An 18746-nucleotide genomic window follows, 5' to 3' on the forward strand; every position below is an offset into this window, starting at 1 on the left:
TCCTCTTCAGCCCCTAGCCTAGTGAAGAGAGCCAGGTAAGGGCCGGGGCTGCAGTCACAGGCCCCCTTTCCTGGCATGATATAAAATTTTCCTGTGGACCAAGAAATTCCCCAGGTCTAGATCAAATGCCCCCTACCCCACAGTGCCTCCATTTCCTCCCCCCTCTCCCAGTAGACCCCCTGAGCCAGAGTTCACGTTTCCTTTTTCTTTTTTCTTTTCTTTTTTTTTTTTAACGTTTCCTTTTCCTATGTTCCCAGGGCACGCTTACCTCCATTCAGCATATTTCACGTAAGCCGCCCTTTGTAACCCTCATTAGACTGTGAGTTCCACGAGGACAGATCAAGATCTTTTTTCAATCTCTCCCACAACTCAGCCTTAGTACCCTCTCTGGCACATAGTAGGCCCTTAGTAAAAACTGTCAAAGGAAGCCAAATCCTGAGCTGCCCCCAGGCTTCCAGGCAGACAGCCTGAGACACTCAGGCCCCTGTCCCTTCCTGCACCAAAAGCCAGTTAATAGAAGATTTTTGTGGAAGTTGTGTATGACTTTGTATCTCTTCTTCTTTTTTTTCCCCTACCCTTGATACATTCCAGAAAACTGATTTCACAGCTAAGCTGGATTTTCTTGCCTGGCATCTCATATTGATTTTCCCCTGCAGGGCTAGAAACTACATTCCACAGGCCTGTCTATGTGTCTGACAAGCCAGGTTTTTCTACAGATTTGCAAAGCCACAGTCAAGAGGCCTGAGTCCCCACTGAGGCTGTGCTACGGATCACCGATCCCAAGCACGTCCCTCTCCTTCCGTGTACTGCACCCGAATATCTTCACCTGTGATATATAATAGGAGTTGAACTTTTGGACTTTTTCTTCCAGTGCAATCTGACATGGAGGATTGAACTGTAGAACAGACAGAAGGCCACCATGATGAAAGCAGGGATGGGAGGAAGAAGACAGCTAGCTACCCCTACTCACCCCACATACCCCTGAGGTCCCCTGTGGTTCCCCTGAGCTCAGGAAGAGGGCCACATGGGACCTTGCTCTTTCTTAAATTTTTGTTTTTAATTTTTTATTTAAGAATTTATTTATTTTAGAGAGAGGGAAAGAGACAGCATGAGCAGGAAGGGCAGAGGGAAAGAATTTCAAGCAAACTCCCCATTGAGCAAGGAGCCTGATGAGGAGCTCGATCCCAGGACCCTGAGGTCTTGACCTGAGCTGAAACCAAGAATGTGAGGCTTAACTAACTGTGCCACCCAGGAGCCCCTAAATTTTTGTTTCCTTTTTTTTTTTTTTAAGATTTTATTTTTTATTTATTCATGAGAGACAGAGCGAGAGAGAGAGAGGCAGAGACACAGGCAGAGGGAGAAGCAGGCCCCATGCAGGGAGCCCGATGTGGGACTTGATCCCAGGTCCCCAGGATCACACCCCGGGCTGCAGGCGGCACTAAACCGCTACGCCACCAGGGCTGCCATAAATTTGTGTTTCTTAAAAGGTTCAAATAATCTCAGGCCCTACCCAGGAGTAACCATTGTCATTTGGCAGGGGACTTACTAGCTCTTTCTGTGCATTGATATATGTATACTATAATCTGTGTTTTCATGGGAACAGATTGTCTGATTTGCTTTATGCTTTTTATTACAGATGGGATCCTATTGTATACATTTTTCTGTAGCTTGCTTTCTTCCTCAGGAATAAGTCTTAGAATTCTTTCTGCATCAGCACAAATAGACGAATGTCATTCTTGATAACAGCCGCCTGGCGTTCTGTAATATAGATGTGGGACATCATTTGGCCATTTCCCTTGTGATGGACATTAGTTGTTTTCCATTTCTCACTGTCACAAACAATGTTGAAAAGAACGTTCCCCCTCAGACCTCTTTATGCTCACAGCCAGCGTTTCCCCAGAGTGGGCGCCTCAAAGAGGAATTTCCTGGCCAAAGGATGGGCATGTTTTATCATGCAACAACTCCTTTGGAAGGCCTTCCAGAGTGGCTAGACCCAGTCACATGGACACTGGCAGTGGCAAGTCCCACCTTCCCACCCCCACACAAAAACACTGGTATTTGACACTATATGTCACAGTTTGTGCCAGCCTGAGCCTGTGGTGCTTTGGACCCTTGCCCTCACAGCCTTCAAAGTCTGATGGTTTTCCTTCCTCCCTGTCCCCTGCCTCTCTCAACACCAGGAAGGAGGAGAACACTCGGAGCTTGCTAAACGACAAGCGGGAGGTGGTGGCGCAGCGGCAGCGCTACGAGCAGTACAGCGTGGTGGTGGAGGAGGTAGGAGGTTCCAAGCCAGGCCTTTGCTGGGTGCAGCGGGGGTGGGGGCGGGTTGTGCAGGACCAACCAACTCAGGGTCCTTCTGCCCCACACTTCTGCCATTGCAGGTGCCACTGCAGCCTGGCGAGGGCCTGCCCTACCGCGGTGACGACTATGAGGACGAGTATGATGACACATATGACGGCAACCAGGTGGGCGCCAACGATGCTGACTCAGATGATGAGCTCATCAGCCGCAGGTGAGGCTGCAGGGCCCTAAGAGGGCAGAGTTCTGGGGGGGCACAGCGGCACTCCTGAACCCTCTTGTTTATACAGATGGGGAGGCCAAGGCCCTGATCATGGGAGCAAGTCAGAGGTAGGGCCAGGGCCCAAACTGAGGCCTCTTGACTCCTAGTCCAATGCTCCCTCCACCATCAGCCAGCCCCTTGGCCAACTAGTTGGTCCAACCCATGCTGAATGGGGAGGCATTTCTTTGGTTTCTCACAGTCCTTTTACATTGTTCTTAACCGCAGAAAACTCTCTGAAGTGGGATCTCAGATTTCCCAATGCAGATAAAAGCAGAGCTGCCCCAGCTCAACTTCCCCTAAGCCCCCACATCAGACTCTGGTACCCTCAGAGAGTCAGGGGGCTGGAGCAAAGCTGGCTTGAAAAGCACTTTGGTTTTTTGTCCAGCTGCCTGAGCCCATCCCCATCCTGATGACCCCCTCTCACCCAGCCCAATGCCCTCCTCCCCAAGGCTCCCTCTCCAAGTTTAATCTAGTCTTTGATCTCACTTTCTCTCTAAACCCTCAGGCCCTTCACCATCCCTCAGGTGCTGAGAACCAAAGTGCCTGGAGAAGGGCAGGAAGAGGAGGAGGAGGAAGAAGAGGAGGAGGCTGAAGACGAGGCTCCAAAGGTACTTCCTTGGCAGGTGGAAGATGAAGGGGAGGGTGTAGTTCCCAAGGAGCAGATTAGGACCACCACGCCCCTGCTTGCCTGCATCTGGCTTTAAGGTGGCCCTTGGATCACTACCCGGGAAGAAGAGGGGCTCCTTTGAGCCTAGGATGCCTTTTTGGAGAGCTGCTGGCTTAGAACTCCCCTCCACTACCTAGTGAGGGCTTAGGGGATGGATTAGAGGCCAAGCCTTTGAGCTGCTGGATTCATTAGGCCCAGGAGTCTGGGGGCTGAGAGAAGGGTAGCTCTTTGCCACCATGCTTAGGATAGCAATTCTGAAACTCAGAGCCCAAGGGCCCTTGGAGGTCATCTGAGCTGGTGGGTTTGAAACTTTTATTTTTTAGCAGCTGAACTTTTTCTTCAAATAAAGCCTTAACTAGAACCTCAGCATATAAAACAGATAAGGGCACTGTTGCTCAGGTTGAACAGAGTGGCACCCTGGGACCCCTGGATCCCCTCGTACCCTCCCACAAGAGTGACAAATTCAGATGTGTCCAGACAAATGCAGGCTACCCAATGTAAATGAGTAGCAGAAACTGATGGAAACTATGGCCAGTGTGGTAGAAGCACACATACAACCTGCCCAAGGGGCTTCTCAGCATAAACATAGGCCCAGAGCTTCCAGGGCTTTCTCTTCTTCCCAGGCACAGGATTAGCCCAGATTTTTTTTTATAGATAAATTCATTTTTTATTGGTGTTCAATTTGCCAACATATAGAATAACACCCAGTGCTCATCACGTCAAGTGCCCACCTCAGTGCCCGTCACCTAGTCACACCCACCTCCCTTTCCACCACCCCTAGTTCATTTCCCAGAGTTATAGCCCAGATTTTTATATAAAATCTTCCAGTTTTCAAATGTTACCAGTTGTACTTGTTTTCTTTGTGTTTTTTTAAACAGTATAGGCCATTAAGAGCTGTCTGTGATCCTTAAGTCACAGCCGCTAGTCCAGGCTCCTTTGCTTACTGGCAAAAAAAAATGGTCTTCAGGAGTGAATAGTCCCAGGGCACCTGGGTGTCTCAGTTGGTTAAGGATCTGACTTTAGCTCAGATCATGGTCTCAGGGTCCTGGGATTGAGCCCCATGTAAGGCTCCCATGCGGGATTTGATCCCAGGACCCTAGGATCATGACCTGAGCTGAAGGCAGATGCTCAACCACTGAGCCACCCAGTCGTCCCTCAAATCAATAAATTAAATCTTTTTTTTTAAGATTTAATTTATTGATTTGTGAGAGAATGAGAGAGCACAAGCAGGGGAGAGAGGCAGAGGGAGAAGCAGACTCCCTGCTGAGCATGAGCCCAACATAGGACTTGATCCCAGGACCCTGGGATCATTACCTGAGTCAAAGACAGATGCTTAACCAACAGAGCTACCCAGATGCCCCAAGAAATTAAATCTTACAAAAAAAAAAAAAAGACTGGGAACTCCCACAGCACTTTAGTAGTAGCACTAGAGTGAGGATGAGTCAACTCCCATGGGCAGCTATCTGGGCCTTCAAGATAGCCTCTCATGGTGGCCATCCTGGCCTGTCCCCCATTTGTCATCCATGTTCCAACTGTGATCCACCTGCCCCACCATGTCTGTGCAGGAAGCCTTAGTCCCTTTAGCTTCCTTCCCATCACGAGAGAGGTGGGAGGGACAGAGGAGAGAGGCTTCTGATGGGAACCTTGGACCCAAACAAGGACAGCTCCCTTCTAGGGCATCACCCTGCCACACTGTGGCTTCTCCCACTCCTGGCCTGGAGGCGTCAGCAAGATTCAGTCAGGCGCAGCCTTACCACAGCTTCAGGACATGGGGAGGCTCATGACTCTAGACTATTTTTCCCCCTTCCCGTCCACAGCCCGACCATTTTGTACAGGACCCTGCAGTGCTGCGGGAGAAAGCAGAAGCCAGGCGGATGGCCTTCCTTGCCAGGAAGGGGTGAGCATTTCAAAGAGTTGTTTCTGGTGGGAGGGGACCTGTCTGGAGACGGCTCAGTCAACCACCTAGGAAGCCCACACCTAAACTCCAAGTGTATTACATGTATTAATGTAACCCTCAGGAGGACCCTATGAAGTAGCCACTTTATCATCATCCTCTTACAGAGGAAGAAACCGGCCCATCCCTGTACCCAGGCCCTCCTCTCCTTGCTGCAGGCTATGGTTAGCCCACAGCTAGGCCAGGGACCCACCTGGAGGCAGGGCTTAGGGAAGAGAATTCACCAGACACAGGACCAGCCAGAGCCCCCAGAGCCCTGCCCTTGCTGGGCTCCATTTCTTCTCCCACTGGAAGTGGGGACATGGGTGTCCTGGTCCAGGTGGCATGTCCTCTCCCATGGGTCCTCTGAGAAAGGTGGCGGGCTCTTCCCATATGTTGGGGTGGGTTGTTCCTCCCTCAGGTACCGGCATGACAGCTCGACTGCAGTGGCCGGCAGCCCCCGGGGCCACGGGCAGAGCCGTGAGACTACCCAGGAACGCAGGAAGAAGGAAGCCAACAAGGCCACACGAGCCAACCACAACCGAAGAACCATGGCTGACCGCAAAAGAAGCAAAGGCATGATTCCATCCTGAGGCTGTCATGTCAGGGCCAGCCGGGAGGCAGCAGCACCAGACTTGCCAGGCTGAGTTACCATAGCCTTGGGTCTCCTCACCACTTGGCCTCCTGCCAGGGTCCCAAATTCAACTCCACCCCTCAACAGCCTCAGCTTTGCAGCCCCTGAGAAGGCCGCCTCGTCGTCGTCTACCAGCCATCCGTGAGCGCCTTCTTGCAGAACACACAGTGCCTTATCCCACAGTGGAGGAACCCCTGGGCCCAGAGAGCAGGCAAAAGGGATGGGGACAGAGCCCCAAGGCAAGCCCCACAAACCTCATGCAGCAAGACACCAACTACTTTTATCCTAGATGGCAGGAAACCTCTAAATTCAAAAACAAAGACAAGGCCTGCAAATAAAGTTTTTGACCCTTTCAAGCAGTGATCCATGATGTGCCCCTGGTCTGCTCCGCCTGTCTCCCTTCAGCGACAGCCACCATCAGGAGAGCAAGAGAGCAGGGTGATCGCTGCTCTGCTCATCAGCCTTTCATACTTGCCTCTCATTTTAACCCCTTCTGATGTTGCCCTACTTTGCTGTGTGGCCCTAAGCACATTACTTCCTTCTGTGAACCTTTAGTCCCTGCCTGCGGAAGGAAGAGATAAGGGTGTGAGGCCCTATGGTCCTTTCCATGTTCTCTTTCAGTCTGTACGACCTCCACCCTAGGAGGTAGGTACTTTTTCCAGGCCCTATGCTATAGGTGAAGCGCTGTAAACTGAAGGTGAAGGTGCCTGCCCTGGCAACATCCAGGAAGTGGGAGAACAAGGATTAGACCCTCAGTCTAACCCCTGGCCTTTATAGAATCCTAGATTCCCATTGGTGGTATCATCGCCATCTCATAGCTGACCCAAGGATACTTTTCCAGTAGCAGAGCCAGGACCAGAGCTCGGTGCCTCCTGATTGTGTGTACACTCCATCAAATCCTCCAGAATCAAGGAATCAGAAACCAGAAGACACTAGTGAGAATGTCACTGCTAAGCCCTGTTGAAGGACTTGGGCCTTGTTCCTTAAAACCCCCTCCTGGGCACAGCCAGTTGGTTTCCAGTGTAGCAGCAGCTGCGAGGTATCCTGATTCCTGGGCCCCCCCAGAATGATCAACAGAGGATCGACTGTGGGGTATTTGCTGGCCTGATCCTACCCAACGTAGCCTGGAGTCCTTCCATGGGAGCCAGGGCCCCTGCCCATCTGGACCTTGACAAATCACCCTAGATGCTTGTGTAATTTATTTGCACGAGGTTAGGATGAGTGTCTGGAGCAGCGAGGCAGACAGGCACTTGACGAATTGGTTTTGTTAGGTCAGCTGCACAAGTGAAAATCAATAACAATTCCTTTGAGTCATGCCGGTTCTCTTGGTACATTTGAGATGCAGAGCAGATACAGGAGTGGTGTCTTCCCCTTGAGCTGCCGAATTAGCTGAGATCAGGCTCAGGATCAGCCATTCTGACAGGCAGCAGGAAGACTTCTGTTTCCTCCTAGAGGCATTTGCCAGGGAGGGTCATTTCTTTTCTCTCTCCCTGAACACCTCAGACCCAGCTCTTGGCCCTGGAGCAAGGGGAGATGAGTTGGGGGAGCTCTGGGCTTTACCTACCTTACTTGTTACTGTTCACACATCCCCTCTCACCTTCATTTTGTCATATGTATACCTCCTGACTACTGGGAGTGGTGTTCAGGCCTCACATTGGCATCCTGGTTTAAAGGATTGGAGAAGATACACGATTTTTCAGACTTTCCAGAATGTACTCCCAAGTCATACTTGATCTCCCTAGAAGAACTATGTTCTTTCTCATTTCAGATCTTGAGGGCACCCTTTCAGGGATGCTTTGCAAACGCCTCACTCAGGAGTCATCCAGAACAGTGCTGGTAGGCATACCTCTTCCCCTCTCGGGGCCTCAGTTTTCCCATCTGCAAAGTGGGTATATTGGGCCGGGTGAGTGGTTCCTTTCCACTCAGTGCCAATTAGATCCTCTGAGGAGGCCTCAAGATTTAAGATGGGCAATGGCAGAAGTGTTACAAGTGAAATGGGTGGGAGACCTGAGCCCTGTTCACTTGATCACTGGGCCCCACCACCCCACTACTACTCCTAAGCAGGAATTTCTAAGTGCCTTCTCTGCACCCTGTTAGAGAACATGACTATCACAGGCATTTCCCAAGAAGCTTTTACAACCTAGTGCCTCCAAGAGGACTTAGGACTTTGAGTGTCTTTCTTCCTAGCTCATGAGTGGCAATGATGGTGGACGTGTTTGTTTGAACAGTGCTTCTGTACCTCTGAGAGGTGGGTAGGGCAGAGCCTGTCACTGATAAAAAGGGACCCAGGAGCCCAGGGAGGGCAAGTAACTTGCCCAAAGCCCATGGCAAGTCAGCAGCAGAGCCTGGATACAGATCTTTCTTAATTCCAGGTGTAGTCTGAAAAAGTAAGTGAATAACAGGAACCTGCCTGTCCCTGTCATATGGGGAGCTTGGGTTAAACAATGCAGGGAGGGAAGCAAAACACAAAAGTAAACCCACCAAAAATGCAGGGAGTGGTTGTGGAACCCCCCTGCTTTAAAATGATGTCAATGAATACTTACTTGGTAGCAATGTGAGAAACTAAATATTGAAGAATAAATTTGTTGTTGTTGTTGTTGTTTTTAAGAGAATAAATTGGATGTTAATGCTCCATGATTGTGAAAATATTTTTTTTCGATCAGTAGTCTTTTTTTTTTTTTTAAGATTTTATTTACTTGCGAGAGCATGAGTTGGGTAAGGGGCAAAGGGAGAAGCAGACTCCCCATTGAGCAGGGAGCCCAATGTGGGGCTCAATCCTGGGACCCTAAGATCATGACCTGAGGCAAAGGCAGACACTTAACAGACTGAGCCACCTAGGCACCCCTGTGAAAATATTTTTTTTAATTTGCATACAGACCAAGTCTGAAAAGGACTGTGCATAAACGAAAATGACAGTAAGATCATATTTGTAATGAGAGTAAAAGCACTTGCTAAGTACTTACCATGGTCAGGGTTTCTGGTGGGCTCTTACCTTGCATTTACCTTGTCTAATTCTCACCAGGTAGGAACAGATGAGAAAACCAAGGTCAGAGAGGATAGGCGACCTAAGGTCACACACTTAGCATATGGCCAAGGAGGGATTCAGTCCCAGGCTCATCTCCTAAAGCCCACGCCCTTAGCCCCTACACCACATGCTATTCCTTTCTTTACCCCACATCTGCATCTTTGTCACGACTGTTCTTAACAAAGAAAGGAGAAAATACAAGTCACATAGCTCTAGGGCAGGGGGATGGGAAATCCTAGTAAATCAGACCAGGTTGATGGGACCCTCCCCACCTTGTATGTATGTTGCATTATTGGATACTGTCCCATAGATCTCAGATGCCCTTGTTTTTTATTTTCACTTTGTTTTCAGATTCATTCATCCTTCTGTTTGTCCAGTTTGCCATGAAACCCATTGAATGATTCTTCTTTTTTTTTAAAGATTTACTTATGTATTTATAAATGAGAGAGAGCACAAGCAGGAGGGGCAGAGGGAGAGGGAGAGAGAATCTCAAGCAGACTCTGTGCTGAGCACAGAGCCCAACATGGGGCTTGATCTCACGACCCTGAGATCATGATCTGAGCTGAAATCAAGAGTGAGACACTTAACTGATTGAGCCCCCTAGGCGCTTCTGGTTCTTCATTTTTACATCCAGTCCCTATCCAGGGGAAGCAGAGAAAAGACTAGGGGTAGAGCTCTCTCAGCCAAGATGGAGACAGCAGAGCCTAAGGAGTACTGAGGCGTGGGAGGAGGCCAAGAGGCTGGGGTGAAAGGATCTAGACGAAGGGAACCCTAGAATTAGGACCACAGAACAGGCCATGGCCCAGACATTTGTCTCAAGCAGCCGCTCCAAGTATTTACTGCCTGCCCTCAGGGCTCGGCGCATGGACAGTCAGCCTGGTTGGGAGGACCAAGGAAGGAAAGGATAAATGCATCCACTCAGCTCTTTACCAAGATCTACTAGGTGCCAGGTACTGCATCAGGCATGTGTGAGGAAGACTGGGCCCCCGGCCTCACGGAGTTCACAGTCCAAGGCAAGACATTTAGGCAAAGTGATTTACTCACAGTTGTGCTAAGCCCTAATAATGAAGAAATGAACAGGCAAGGTGAATGGAAGCCAAGAGCAAAGAGACTTTTCAGAAACAGAGGGTAGTGGTTGCAGTGTCAGGGAGCAGCTGGGAGGTCAAGCCTTACTCAATGAGGCTCACTGGGTTTCTGCCCCAGCTTTGCTAGGAAGTGATGGGGAGGCTTGGAAAGAATGGAAGGTGAGGGAGAGAAGGCAGGAGTGTGGGCCCTTCCAAGGAACTTGGCATCAGAGAAGAGGAAGAGGGAGCTGAGAGCTGAGGAGGGGGCATTGGAAACCAGACCATGTTGATGGGATTACCTAGGAGTAGGGGAGGCACCAGAGTTCTAGAAGATCCACTTGGAGGGAAGGCTAGTCTGCAGTAGGAGTTCCCCAGATCAGCCTGGTGTCAGGTCCTAGCTAGATCTCTGAGTGCTGGGGCAGGAGGAAGGGACCTTGACTATGGCCAGAGGCCATTGTTGCAATTCTGCAGCCTGAGGTAAACAATGCAATCTAAAGGTTACTATCTCCAGCCCTGGGTGTGTGTGTGGGGGGCGGGGGGAGGCGGGGAGTGAGGGGGATGGAGGGCAGTATGTCTTAAAATGAGAATCAAATTCTCACTTCACATCACACTGGAAATTCCCAACAATCGATAATCATCAAAAGAATTTTACACAGCTGGTAGACTTCGGGGAGCCCTAAAGGGCATTTTATCCAGAGTTTCTCAACCTATTTAAACTCCCAACCCTCCCCCATTCTCAGACCCTGGGATCTCAGCTACCCCCACCACCCAGGCAAGTGGGAGAAGTTTGCCTGGCTTAAGAATTCACTGGGCTTTCACGGCGCTCTCCCAGCCATGGAGGTTATATCATTTAGCTTCACTCGCTGTGGTCTGAATTACAAAAACAACAGGCACTTAATTCTAGTTTCCCAACTATGAAATTATGACATTGAATATGCTTTTTCTGGCTGCACGAGCCCACACTAGGCACTCTGATGGGTCCCCTAAGCGTTCCACCATCCCAAGGGAGTAATTATGGTTTTCTTCTTCTTAAAGTGGTTTTCACAGAAGAGCCAGGCAGAAAGGGGGCCCTTCAGTGGGGTGAGGGCCAACCATGCCCATCCATTTAGGAATTTTACATGCAGAGCTTACACGTAGGCTCCTGCCCTGTCTCCCTTCCTGTGGTCTAACTTGCTTACTCTGCATTCTTTCCTGTAACCTCGCAGATCTCAAGAGCCCATCCTTTTTATTGTACTTTTGTTCATCAAGGGTGGCAAAAGGAGCACTAGACTGAAGGTCAGGAGGCTGGGGTCTAGGCCCTTAGATTCCAACAAGCCGTGTGACCCTGAGTCAGTTCCTTGGCCTCTCTGGGCCTCAATTTCTTCTTACAAGAAATGGGGATGATCATTCTGTCACCCCTCTTGCCTCGTGGGCACGACTAATGGCGAGGGCAGTTGAGAGCATGCTGGGTGGGGGCAGAGGGCACTCGCAGATTGGCGAATCTTGCTCAAAGGGCAGAGAAGAAAACTGAGGGCAGTTTTCGGGCTACTCTGCATTTGGGGCAATTTCCTTTCCTCTCTTTTAATCACCCTGCCAGAAACTTCTTTTGCACAAATCACCCATTTCCAGCAGGCACATTTCCAATGGAATGCCGGGGTTCCAGGGCCAGAAAAAGTTCGAGAGCTGCCTCTGTCTGGATTTTCGCTGACAGTTCTCAGTGGAAGGACAGAATCCGGGAATGATGTGAACTCCAAAGCTTTTGGCTCTATGAGCAAGTTCTGTCAGGAAACCTCCTTCCCAAAGCTCCTCCCTCTAGGGGGAGCCTGGGAGCTGTCGCACTGGGACCCCTCTGGGTGATTAGACTGTTGCCCCTTCCCTCTGACAGGCAAATCAGGCACTGCAGCACAGAACCGATGGGCAGATGGACAGAATCTGATCACTTCTGCATCCGAACCACCATATTTGTTCAAGCTGCCATGTCTGGGTTAGCAAATGGCTTGCTTCTACCCCTGGCCCCTGAACTGCAGGCAACATGATCTCGCTAAAATACATGCCCTTAGTTCAAGTGGTTTCCTATATTGCTCAGAGAGAAAGCCTAAGACCATACAATGACACTCAAGGCTTTCAATGATATGTCCCTCATTACTTTTCTGCCTCCATAAAGAGGAATTCATTGGCCTGGAATTCATTGGCCTAAAAATTCATTCATTGGAATTCACAGGAGAGAGGCAACAGATGAGGACCAGTTCCATGACCCCACCACAGGGGTGTGTGCAGCCTGTCCCAGCTGACAAGTCAGACTCCCCCCACTCAGGAGGGGTCTACAGAGAAAGGCATTGGTTCCTTCCCCAGAGTATTAACACAGAGTAACATGCAATGGCCATGCGAGAACTTTTCTTTGGGGATCAGGGTCCTCCAAATGGCCAGTGGCCTATTTGGCTTTCGACATTTACAGCAGGGGCTGAGCTCTGGGGTTAAAACCAAACTAGTCTCAGCCACTCTCTGGCTCTGTGACTCTGAGCAAGATGGCCTCATTTTTCTGAGCCACAGTTGTCTCTAAATTGAGATGTCGGCAGGATGACTGGGACAAGGTGTGCAGTCCTGGCCTGCTGCGAGGCAGGCTAGTGAACTCACACAGCCCTGCTCACTGGGACCCAGGATGAGGGTGGTGGGTGCCTCCCACCAATGCCCCAGATTTCTGTGTACTCCATCTCTCACCCTTCAGCACATCTGCTGTGACCCCTCTATGGCAGTCTTCCAGAAACCTCTAGGCTCAGGATAATCTGGACACACAAGAGCTGGCAAGAGAAGAAGACTGGTACAATCCAGCCTAGTAAGTGTGTGATAGGTGCCCTGCTTAGCTTTGTGTGACAGAAATTACCTTACTGAATCCTTGAGACAAAGCTAGATGATAGGTGTGATTGTAAGCCTCATTTAGAGGTTCAGCCACTTGCTCATGGCTGAGTCAAGATTTAAATACAGGTTTGCCAGCCTCCAAAATCCATATTTTCTGCCATTTGGCTTTCTGCCTCCCTATAGCTTGACACTTACTCCATGCATAGTTGGCTCAGCACAGAAAAGAGGACCTATCACCTCCTTTGTTCTAAACACCTTATTTCTATTAATACAACCTGTAATCAAGTCATTCCATTGACAGAGATGAGAGCAGAAAGTTGGGCAGGATATATTTTCCAAATCTCCACTTTGCAATAGTTTCCCCTGTCTGCTAGTAAAAGGAAAGCATGTCCCTTAGAGGGTCCAGTTTGACAGAGGTATATCATTAGGAAAGATTAGTGAGCCGAGGAGATAAGACATCACACAGAATTGCAGCTCCAGGGCAGGAAGTAGCCTCTCCGTTGGAGGCCTGTACAGAATGGAGACAGCAGTGCACTCAGACAGCTGGAAAGGAGGAAGATAGACAAAAGCAGAGAGGAGTCCGTTACATGGTTAAAGGTGTGGGGAAGAGATAAGGACTGCCTGAGGAATACACGAGTCTGCTGGAGTTTAAAACAGTGTTAGAGACAGTGAAAACAAGATTATCACAGGACACACAGGGGAGCAGGAGAAAGTGATCAGGCCTTAGAGGGATAGGAAGGATGTCAGGAACATGGTTTCAAAACAGCTGGGACAAGGGGTGGGGCACTTGAATGATTCGGCTGTACAGTCATCACCAAAGCTCTCAGCCTGTATTTTGTGGATCGAATATGCTAATTAGGCACTGTTCCCTGAAGACCGTGTGGGGCCCCCCCCACTCAATGTACTCACTGCAACCACATAACAAAACCACTCCTGTTGGCATGTGCTAAGAACATGTTAAGCATTATTTCACATATCTTCCCAACCACCCTGTGAGATACAGTTATCATTATCCCATTTTCCACAGGAGGAAACTGAGGCTCACGGAGGGGAAGGTCACCTGGCTAGAGAGTAGCAGAGCTAGAATTCAAACACAGGCATCTGCTATTTCCATAATCCATGCCCAGGCACAAGATGGGAGGGCAAAGGGACCCACAGCAAGGACCATATTTGGAAGGTTTATAAAGTGAGATTTGAGGTAGCTTGAATCTTAAGCGTCAGGTTACGGAATTTGAGCTTGATCTTACCAGTAGTGGGGAGCCATTGAAGTTGTTTGAGCAAGGGAGTTGATCTGGCAGTCTTATGATGGTGCAGTGGAGAAGTGTCCAGAGCAGCCGAGGAAGTTTTCTGTGCAGGAGTTTTGAAGGGAGGATAGGCCATGAGCAGCAGGAAAAGCAGTCAGTACCTCTATACTCACAGACTGCCGGCTAAGTGGCTCCCAGCTGACACTTTCTCTGCATTCCATCATTGCCTTGTCCTTGATGCCGGCTGGAGTCTGCCCTTGGCATGCAGTCTGTGTATAAATCCAAGCATATCAGGCCAAGGCCCCGGTGAAGAGAGATAAATGATTTTTACACAGCATGGAGCTGTGGATATGAGCATAGCCTCTGGAGCCAACTGTCCTGTATTTGAACCTCTGCCCTACTTTCTCTAGCTGTGTTACCCTGGGCAAGATACTTAAGGTCTCTGAACCTCATTTTTCACGTGTAAAATAGGGGTAGAGAACAGTGCCCACCTCAGACTGAGGATATAGTGACATAGGATATGTTAGTGGTACCAGGCCCAGGCCTGGCCCTGGTGAGTGCTTAGAGAAGGCAGGGGTGTGTGTGTGTGTGTGTGTGTGTGTGTGTGTGTGTGTGTGTGTGTGTGTGGTGTGTCCTCTGCATGGGCTAGTGCCTGCCCCTTTTACTAGGTGTTCATTCATTCTTCGCTGACACTGAAGCAACTGCCGTAACCTCCATTTTGCCTAGGTATTTGTATTCCCCGCAACTTTGCACGTTGCTCAGACATTTTAAATTCATTGATTTCTGTCCTTTCTTCACAAGACTTCAAATTTATCCATAGGACAGTCCTTGTTCCTTGTTATTGAAAGAGCTGGCTGAGTTACAGGATGGAATCTATTTCTTATTAATAACTTACATTGCTTCCCCCTCTCTTATTACAAAAACGGTACAATGCTTCACGGCGTGGTTCACATCAGTAAGCAAAGAGAAAGAAAATTTCCACCATCCGGAAATAATTGCTGTTAGGATTTTAGCTTTTATCCTTCCAACATTATTTTAGAAAAAGGAGTATACATATGTGGATTTTTTTTTACATATGTGTTCCCCGCGAAAATGGGATCATATTACACATGCCATCATCCTTCATTTTTTTAAAAAAGATATTATTTATTCATGAGAGACACAGAGAGGCAGAGACATAGGCAGAGGGAGAAGCAGGCTCCCCATGGGGAGCCCGAAGTGATACTCGATCCCAGGACCCTGGGGTTTACGACCTGAGCCAAAGGCAGACGCTCTACCACTGAGCCACCCAAGTGCCCCTCATCTACATCCTCTTTAATGGATTAGTGGTGTTCTATCATGATACTATACTTCAGTCAACCCATGCCCTGTCATTGTGCATTTTGATTGTTTCTCATTATTTGCTATGAAACTACAGTGAACCTCCCTGGGTAAATATTTGTCCACATCCATGACTATTTTCTCAGGGCAAATTCTTTGAATTATTTTTGACTGTTAGGTTGGCCTTCCTTCCAAGCAGGATTTGAGAAGGATCATTTCCTGTATTATTGCTCATGCTGGGTATTATAATTTTTAAAAATCTTCACAAGTTTAATATATAAGAGGATATCTAGCTATTTTTATTTTGCAAATCTGTTCTCACAGAGCCTCAAGGAGTAGATGCAGGTATAAAATGGAGCAGAGAGAGTGGGAGAGATGGACAAAATGGGTGAAGAGTGGGAGATACAGGCCTCCAGTGATCAAATGAGTAAGTCATGGGAATAAAAGGTGCAGTATAAGGAATATAGACAATGGTATTATAATAGCATAATATGATGACAGATGATAGCTACACTTAATGGTGAGCATAGCATAATGTATAAACTTGTCAAGTCACTGTGTTATATACCCGAAACTAATGTAGCACTGCGTGTCAACTACAAATTAAAAAATTAATTTAAAAAATTAAATGGACCTGAGAAATAAACCTCCTGCACACTAACCCCCAACCCAGAGTCCTGGGGAACCCAGCCTATTATAGGCATCATCCTTCTGTCTACTGGGGAAAAGCCTAGAATGTTCCAAGGGCTGGTCGCTTTTTTCTTTGAGCTGCCAGGACAACTTGGACTCCACCCAGAGCTGAAAAGTTTTGAACCTTGGCAGGCAGCTGTAGAGTGCCAGCCTGGATAGTCCCTGGCTGGGTTAATTAAGCAGTCAGCTGGGTGAGGATTTACCTCACAGTAATCCTTACTCCCTTTGACACCCCTCCAAGATGACAACATCTCCAGAAATAACAAGAATCATAGCTGCCATTGTGCAATATCATGGTGGATATTTTACAGATGAGAAAACTGGCTCACTGACAGTAAGTAACTTGCCTAATTCACACAGCCAGTGAGTGGTGGGGCTTGAATTCTAACCCAGGACTGTCCATTCTTTACACCTCACTAGACCTATTCAATGGGAATAATAAAACAACCTCTTGGATTATTGTTCAAATAAAGTGACACATAAACTGCAAAGCACTTAGTACAATGCCTGGCTCATAGTAGGTAGTTGAGAAATGTAACCTATTAATCAGAAACCCTCCAGGGGCTTACCTTTCTTTTTAGAATAAAATTCAAACTCCCTTGGTATGACCTACAAGACTGTACAGTATCTGACCCTATTACTCCTTCACTTCCTTCAGTTCAGTGAATAAGCCAAACCCATATCCACCCCAGGTCCTTTTCACTCGCTGTTCTTATTTCCTGAAATACTCTTACTCTTGATCTTTACCTGGCTGAGATTTCTATTTAAATCTCAGCTCAGGGGCACCTAGGTGGCTCAATGGTTGAGCGTCTGCCTTTGGCTCAGGTTGTAATCCCGGGGTCCTGAGCGAGTAGAGCAATACTGGATGCCAACTTCCCAGAAGAGGATTTCAGAGGGCTTTGGTAGCTAGCTTTATGAGGCACCCAAGCATTTAAGCTTTTCCTGACACCTGTGGGAGGGAGCAGGTGGGGAGTCCTTGGGGCTTTCTCACTGTAAAGACTGTCCCAGCTCTTGACTCCAGGAAATACCTCAGGCTGAGCTTGGGAAGGAAACTTTTTCCAGTAATAAACAGCTTCTTGGTGCCAGTCTGAGGAGTGTTAATCCTCATTTCCCCCACCTGGGAGGCACACCCACCCAAGGAGCTCTGGGGAGGCCCAGCTCCCAGTTGGCAGTGCTACTCAAGGATGAATCCTCATTGCAACCTCAGGAAGGGGAACTCTGGGCCTTCAAACAGCTGGGTTCTAGGCCAGGAGCCAGGGGGGGGGGGGCTTACATTTTGCATTTCTTTGCATTCACACTTTCTCTGGGCAGCCCCCTTTTAACTTATTCCTCCCCCATTATAAGAATAATACATGCTTAGGCCTCCTGAGTGGCTCAGAAAATTAAACATCTGCCTTTGGCTCAGGTTATGATCCCAAGGTCCTGGGATGGAGCCCTGCAACTGGCTCTCTGCTCAATGCAGAGCCTACTTCTCTCTCTCCCTCTGCCCCTCTCTCTGCCTTGTGCTCTCTTTTTCTCTGCACTCTCTCAAATATTTTTTTAAAAATAAAAAAAAAGAATGCATGCTTGATGCAGAAAACTTAAACAGCAGAGAGAAATACAACAGAAAATAACTCAGAGTTAACCTTTATTAACAATTTTTAAAATATTTAATGTATTTATTCATTCATGTGACACACAAAGAGAGACAGAGGCAGAAGCAGGCTCACCGAAAGGAGCCTGATATGGGACTCCATCCCAGGACTCCGGATCACCACCTGAGCCATAAGGCTGAGCTCATAAGGCTCAACCATTGAGCCACCCAGGTGCCCCTCTATTAACAATTTGTAGTGAGCATTTCCAATTTTTTTCTTATATCAAAAAAATGCATCATGCTTTACATGAATTTGTGGCTTCTTTTTCTCACTTAGCTTTATATTTTGGCTCCTTTTATGCATATTTTATGTGAACAGTCTTCTTAATCATTTTTTACTTGCTTTTTTCAAAAAATTTATTTTAGAAAGAGAATGCGTGTTCACACAAGCAGAGGGAAGGGCAGAAGGAAAGGGAGAGAATCTCATGCAGACTCTGACTCCCCGCTGAGCACTGAGCCCAGTGTGGGGCTGGGTTTCACCACCCTGAGTTTGCCACTTAACTTACTGAGCCACCCAGGCTTCCTTTACTTACTTACTTTCTTTCTTTCTTTTTCTTTCTTTCTTTCTTTCTTTCTTTTTTCTTTCTTTCTCTTCTTCTTTCTTTCTTTTCTTTCTTTCTTTCTTTCTTTCTTTTTCTTTCTTTCTTAAAGATTTTATTTATTTATTTGAGCATGAGAATGAGCAAGCAGGGGGAGTGACAAGAAGGAAAGAGAGAAGCAGGCTCTCTGCTGGGCAACCCAGGCCGATCCCAGGACACCAAGATCACAACTCAATCCAAAGGGCAGCCCTAGTGGCTCAGCCTTCAGCACTGGGTGTGATCTTGGAGACCAGGGATTGAGTCCCATGTCGGCTCCCTCTGCCTCTCTCTCTATGTCTCTCATGAATAAATAAATAAAATCTTAAAAAAAAAAAACAAAAAACAAAGGCATATGCTCAACCAACTGAGCCACTCAGGTGACCCTTGCTTTCTTTATTACAGAATATTTTTTATTAGAATATCAATACCTACTTGTTGTAAGAAAAAAAGGCAATATCTATTGTACAAAGTGGAAGTTCTTTGAAATCCCACCCCTCAGAGATAATTGCCATGAAAAGTTTAATTTATATCCCTCAGTATTCTGTGTTCACATATTGATGTGT

General features: G+C 48.0%; 1 protein-coding gene across 5 annotated transcripts in view; it reads left to right on the forward strand.

Moving 5' to 3' along the window:
* Positions 1-8426, forward strand: part of ASCC2 (activating signal cointegrator 1 complex subunit 2) — a 41811-nt gene extending 33385 nt beyond the window's left edge. For all 5 annotated transcript variants that reach the window (XM_055322765.1, XM_055322766.1, XM_055322767.1 and 2 more), the window contains 5 exons: positions 2181-2274; positions 2382-2512; positions 3066-3168; positions 5045-5124; positions 5582-8426. In XM_055322765.1, coding sequence (XP_055178740.1) covers positions 2181-2274; positions 2382-2512; positions 3066-3168; positions 5045-5124; positions 5582-5753 — 580 coding nt within the window. In that variant the 3' untranslated portion in view covers positions 5754-8426. The remainder of the gene's footprint in view (positions 1-2180; positions 2275-2381; positions 2513-3065; positions 3169-5044; positions 5125-5581) is intronic.
* The last annotated feature ends 10320 nt before the right edge of the window (positions 8427-18746 follow it).

Source organism: Nyctereutes procyonoides, unplaced genomic scaffold (assembly GCF_905146905.1).
Source record: "Nyctereutes procyonoides isolate TBG_1078 unplaced genomic scaffold, NYPRO_anot_genome, whole genome shotgun sequence".
Lineage (NCBI taxonomy): Eukaryota > Metazoa > Chordata > Mammalia > Carnivora > Canidae > Nyctereutes > Nyctereutes procyonoides.